General features: G+C 41.7%; 1 protein-coding gene across 1 annotated transcript in view; it reads right to left on the bottom strand.

Annotated features, from left to right (window-relative positions):
• The window catches only part of ADAMTSL1 (ADAMTS like 1), a 409,445-nt gene that overhangs the window by 91,879 nt on the left and 311,603 nt on the right, over nucleotides 1–5,963 (bottom strand). Inside the window, exon 22 of the mRNA XM_011365360.2 lies at nucleotides 1,379–1,558. Within this exon, the coding sequence (XP_011363662.1) occupies nucleotides 1,379–1,558 (180 nt within the window). The remainder of the gene's footprint in view (nucleotides 1–1,378; nucleotides 1,559–5,963) is intronic.

Genomic DNA, 5,963 nt, shown 5'->3' with positions numbered 1-5,963 from the left:
TCTCCAGACTAGCAGCTCAGCTGGATGAAACCCAACACAAAACAAATGATATCCTACATTGAGCTGATTTTCTGTGACTTCCTAAGATGACTGGAGGTTTATGCAGCCACTGGTGAGATGAAAACCCATATGGGCTTCTCTGAAATCTGAGTGAGCAAGGGCTAGAGACCTTATGCTTTATTATATCATCAATTTGGGGTATAAAAATACAAGTATTAAGTTTAATTACTTTTCCCTGAGGAAGTCCATGGTATATAATTAGACATATTTCTCATATTCTTCCTTTTCATCTTAGAATGATAGCTTTTTCTTGGTGAACGAGTTAGCATAAATGCTCTAATAATTGCTTTTTTAAAACTGTAAGACAACCTCACATTCTGTGGGGAAGAGACGCAGAGGGTCCCTAGACCAGGGAACAAAATGGTTATAGCTTGCAACATGGCTGAGTCTAACACTGGGCAATAGCAGGTGTTGGATGTGTCCCAGCAATTGTTAGTTTTAAACATCTATTTTATGACAGGAACTGTGTTAAACTTTTTACTCGGGGGTTCTTATGTTTGGGAGTGCTCTAGTCTGAATGTTTTTCTTCCCCAAAATTCATATGTTGAAATTATAAACCCCAAAGGTGATGGTATTAGAGAGGTGATTAGGTTATGAAGAGATTCGTGCCCTTATAAAAGAGACCCCAGAGAGCTTGCTTGCCCTCTGCCACATGAGAACACAGCAAGAAGTCACCAGTCTGCAACCTGGAAGAGGGCCTTCACAGAACGTGACCATGCTGGCACCCTGATCCTGCACTTCCAGCTTCTAGAAGTGTGAGAAATCAATTTCTGTTATTTATAAGTTACCCAGTTTGTGGTATTTTGTTATAGCAGCCCAAATGGACTGAGGGGGTACAAGTGCGGACTTCACTCGACTACGAACTTCCCACAATTACATAAAAAATCTTGCATGTATGAATTTTTCGGGAGGGGTTAATCTATAGTTTTCATCTGATTCTCAAAGAAACCCTTAACACAGGAGTTAAGAATAACTGCTTTACTCCTGTCACCTCTATCTGAGGCCTACCCTTTCACCAATGTGGGCATCCTTCCTGTTTTGCAGGTCTCCACAGGAAGACCAGAATCTAAGCTTAGCAAGGTTAAGTAACTCGCCCAAGGTCACACGGTAAGTGGTGGAGCCAGGGTTCAAACTAATGTCTGCCTGGCCCCAAGCCTGAGTTCCTTCTATTGGAAGATATTAAGGTGGGGAGAAGGGAAGGAATATTGATTTTACCTTTATGTTCTTAATTGGATCAGGGAAAAGAGGAGGTGCAGGGTGAGTTAGACAGTCACCCCCAACGGGGTCCACCAGGGGCAGCCAGCCTCGAGGTGTTTACCTAGGATCAGAAGCTGAGTGTTCTCGGTCAGCTCTCCATGCACATTGGCTGCTCTGCAGGAATACAGGCCCTGATCTGAAGAAGACACATTTGTGAGCAGCAAGGAGCCCTCGTGCAGATGGTGAGGGGAGCCCAGTTTGCTTTTATTCCTGAACCAAGTGACTTCAGCTTCAGGCACACCTAGGAAGAAAAAAAATAAACTCATCAGCCAAACACATTCAGGTGACTCTGGATGCATTTATAACTTCTTGGCGAGCATTCCCGGGGGCCGCTCGGCAGGAAGCATCTGCCTGGGCGTCTTCTACTATCCTTTGGCCAAACTAAATAATGCGGCAGACCTCTCAGTTGTCTGGAGGTTTTTTGCCTTTTCAGACTTACACTGATGAGGCAGGAAGAGGGAGGCCAGTTAAAAAAAGATGAAGCAGGCAGCTGGTAAAGGGTACTTGCAGAGGTAGAAGTAGAGTACGAAGATTCTTTGGAGAAAACGTATTATAAAAACAGAAGAAACAAATCTATATACATCATTGAATGGAATGATTGACAACTACATGAAAGAAAATGTTGAGTAAGAAAAGTCAGACACAGAACAGTATATGCTCTATGACCTTTCTGTAAGTGGAAAACAAAAACTGGTGACATCAATCTGTGCTGTTAGTAGTCAGGGTGGGATAAACTGGGAGGAATTGTGACTAAGAGGGGGACAAGGGGCTGGGCTGCTGGTAATGCTGTTTCTTGACCTGGGGGCTGGTTTGGTGAGTTTGTCACCTTTATGATATGTGTATTTTTCTGTGTAGATATTACACTTCAATAAATATGTTGAAAGCCACAAAATGTTAATATATTCATGAACCAAAGGAAAACTGCTAGATTCCTATCACAGCTGACACTGTGTGTGGAAAACATGTCTGTTTTTTGAAGTCTGTGTATTTTCTTAGAACAAGAGAACATGGAACTATCGTATTAGTACCACCACAGAAAAAGAAAGACGAGAAGAAAGTGCTCTGCTCTCTCCTCAATCCAACTTTACTGTCTGTGAGGAAAGGCTGGGAAGAATGTGTGTATGTGAATTGGGAGGCAGTACTTGATTTTGGAAACTAAGCCCTATCTTCTAAGGCAGCGGTCTCCAATCATTTCGGCACCAGGGACCAGTGCTCTTATGAGAATCTAATGCCTGATGATCTGAGGTGGAGCTGAGAGTGATGCTAGCTCTGGGGAGTGACTGCGAATACAGATTAAGCTTCACTTGCTGGCCTACTGCTCATCTCCTGTAGAGCAGCCTGGTTCCTAACAGGCCATGGACCGGTACTGGTCTGCGGCCTGGGGTTTAGGGACCACTGTTCTCTGGGTATTATAGACGGAATGCTTGTGCTCCCACAAATTGGTATGCTGAAGCCCTAGCTCCCAATGTAATGGTATTTGGGGGTAAGGTCTTGGGAGGTATTTAGGTTTAGATGAGGTCATAATGGGGGAATGGTGGTTCTCATGATGGGATTAGTGCCCTTTATAAGAAGAGACCAGAGAACTAGTACTCTCTACGAGGCAAGGACACAAGAAAATAGCTGTCTGCAAGCCAGGAAGAGAATTTTTTGCCAAGAATTCAACCAGCACATTGATCTTGGACTTCTCAGCCCCCAGAGAAGTTAACTTCTGTTGTGTAAGCCACTCAGTCTATAGTACTTTGTATTAGCAGCCTGAATAGACTAAGACAAGGGGACGGCCTTAATGCCTTAGAAAGTATCCTTGTGATTAACATGCTGGTAAGCAGGTCCTAGCGTAGCACAGCCTTCTGAGGTAGTCTTCATAGGAGGCTCCCTAGGAGGCTGAGCTCTGAGTGAGTTGGGAGACAGAAAATCTGTAGCATTAATTCACAGGTCTCTGGGTAACAGAGAGCTCCAGCCTTTGCATCACCTAACATGCTGACCCAGCTCACAAAGTTTAATCATAGAACTCTTGGCAGATGGCATGATTCTCTATATAGAAAACCCTAAAGACTCCACAAGAACACTATTAGAAACAATAAGCAAATACAGTAAAGTTTCTGGATACAAAATCAATGTTCAAAAATCTATAGCATTCCTGTATTCTAATAATGAAGTATCAGAAAAAGAAGTGGAAAAAATAATTCCTTTTGCAATTGCAACAAAAAGAATAAAATACCTAGGAATAAATCTAACAAAACATGTGAAGGACCTATATAATGAAAACTATAAGACCCTATTAAAAGAAATCAAAGAAGATATAAAGAAATGGAAAGATATTCTGTGTTCTTGGATTAGAGGAATCAACATAGTTAAAATGACCATATTACCTACAGCATTATTCAGATTTAATGCAATCCCCATCAAAATCCCATCGGCATTTTTTAAAGAAATAGAACAAAAAAATCACCAGACTTTTTTGGAAGCACAAACGATCCCAAATTGCCAAAGTCATCCTGAGAAAAAAGAATGAGGCTGGAGGCATCACTCTGCCTGACTTCGAATTATACTACAAAGCATCAATGGTCAAAACGGCATGGTATTGTCAGAAAAAACGACACACTGACCAGTGGAACAGAACTGAACCTAGTCCAGAAGTAAACCTATATTTATATGGGCAAATAATTTTCAACAAAAAAGCCACAAACATACAGTGGAGAAAGGAAAGCCTCTTCAATAAATGGTGCTGGGAAAACTGGAAAGCCATCTGCAAAAGAATGAAACTAGACTGTTGTCTATCACCACACCCCAAAATTAACTCAAAAGGGATTAAGGACCTGAATATAAGACTTGAAACAATAAAATGCATAGAAGAAAACTAAACTCAAAGACCTTGGACTTAAAGAGGATTTTATGAATTTGACCTCAAAGACAAGGGAGGTAAAAGTTAAAATAAATGAATGGGACTACAACAAACTAAAAAGCTTCTGCTCGGCAAAAAAACTGTTAACAAGGCAAAGAGACAACCATTTGAATGGGAAAATATATTTGCAAGCAATGCCTTCGATAAAGGCCTAACATCCAAAATACAGAAAGAACTCATATGACTCAATAACAACAACAACAAAAACAAACAATCCAATCAAAAAGTGGGCAACGAATGTATGAAAAGATGCTCAAAATCACTAGCTATTAGGGAAATGCAAATCAAAACCACAATGAGATACCATCTCACACATGTTAAAACAGCTATGATCAACAGGACGAGTAATAATAAATGTTGGAAAGGATGTGGAGAAAAAGGAACCCTCATACACTGCTGGTGGGACTGCAAATTGGTACAGCCACTATGGAAAATAGTATGGAGCTTCCTCGAAAAACTAAGAATTGATCTACCATATGATCCAGCAATCCTTCTACTGCGTATTTACCCCAAAGACTTGAAAATCCATATCCGAAAAGATATTTGCACACCGATGTTCATAGCAGCATTATTCTCAGTGGCCTGGACATGGAAGCAACTGAAGTGTCCTACGATAGATGATTAGCTAAAGAGGCTGTGGTACATGTATACAATGGAATATTACTTAGCCATAAGAAGAGATGAAATACTGCCATTTGTGACAACATGGATAGACCTCGAGATAATCATGCTAAGCGAAATAAGCCAGACAGAAAAAGCGGAAAACCACATGATATCACTTATATGTGGGATATAACCTAAAAGCGACAAATGAACAGGACAAACAGAGACTCATGGACATGGACAATAGACTAGTGGTTACAAGAGGGAAGAGGGGAGGTAGATGAGGTAAAAGGGGTCAAATGTGTGGTGACAGAAAGAAATCTAACTATGGGAGGTGAATACACAATGTAAATATATGTATGCCTTATTGTTAAAGTATACAGCTGAAACTTACCGGATTTCATTAACCAATGTCACCATAAAAAATTAATTAATTAATTAAAAACAAACAAACAAACAAAAAACCCTTGGGCTTATATTCAGGGCGTGTTTAGAATGTCAAATACTGGCAAACAGGGCCAAAACAGGAATAGCCAAAGAGCCAGACGTTTTGTTCTGTGCTTTCCCTGAGCTGGGGCTGGATTTGCCCATGGGGCAAGGGCAGTGTTGCCCTTAATGGGCAGCCTACTCTTTAGGATGCAGATGCTTTCAAGGAGTTACCTAGAAACTTGTTACTTGTCCTTGGGTCTGATGAACAAAATTTACCCACAGTCTACTCTGTGACACTGAGCTCAGCTGTCCTCCTCATAGTCTCTCATGCACTTGCTGTTTCCAAGCTCCCAGTGGGAGGAAGTGAGGTGGGGCGGGAAGGTGGTCTCACACTCCCTCGCTCACAATGAGCTGCGTGTGTGAACTCACTGTGTCTTGGCTGCTCTGCTGCCTCAGGTGGCCAGGCCTTGAGTGGTGGCCTAAGATGGGTGGCCTACATATCTGGCCTATCTGTAGGCCCTTTCTCCCTGTAATGGGGAACACAAAAGTGACTCTCTGGTCTTCTCTTTTATTTGTATTACTCATAATTCAATGCAAATCACTAGGAGCCTACGAGCAGGCTGAAAGGAGGAGGCAGGACTGCTGAAAGAGGATGGAGACTTGAACATTCCATCCCTGATCCATAAGGGAGAGGCACACACCATGATATTTG

This window comes from Pteropus vampyrus, unplaced genomic scaffold (assembly GCF_000151845.1).
Source record: "Pteropus vampyrus isolate Shadow unplaced genomic scaffold, Pvam_2.0 Scaffold109, whole genome shotgun sequence".
Classification (NCBI taxonomy): Eukaryota; Metazoa; Chordata; class Mammalia; order Chiroptera; family Pteropodidae; genus Pteropus; species Pteropus vampyrus.
This window is presented reverse-complemented; position numbering and strand designations above follow the sequence as displayed.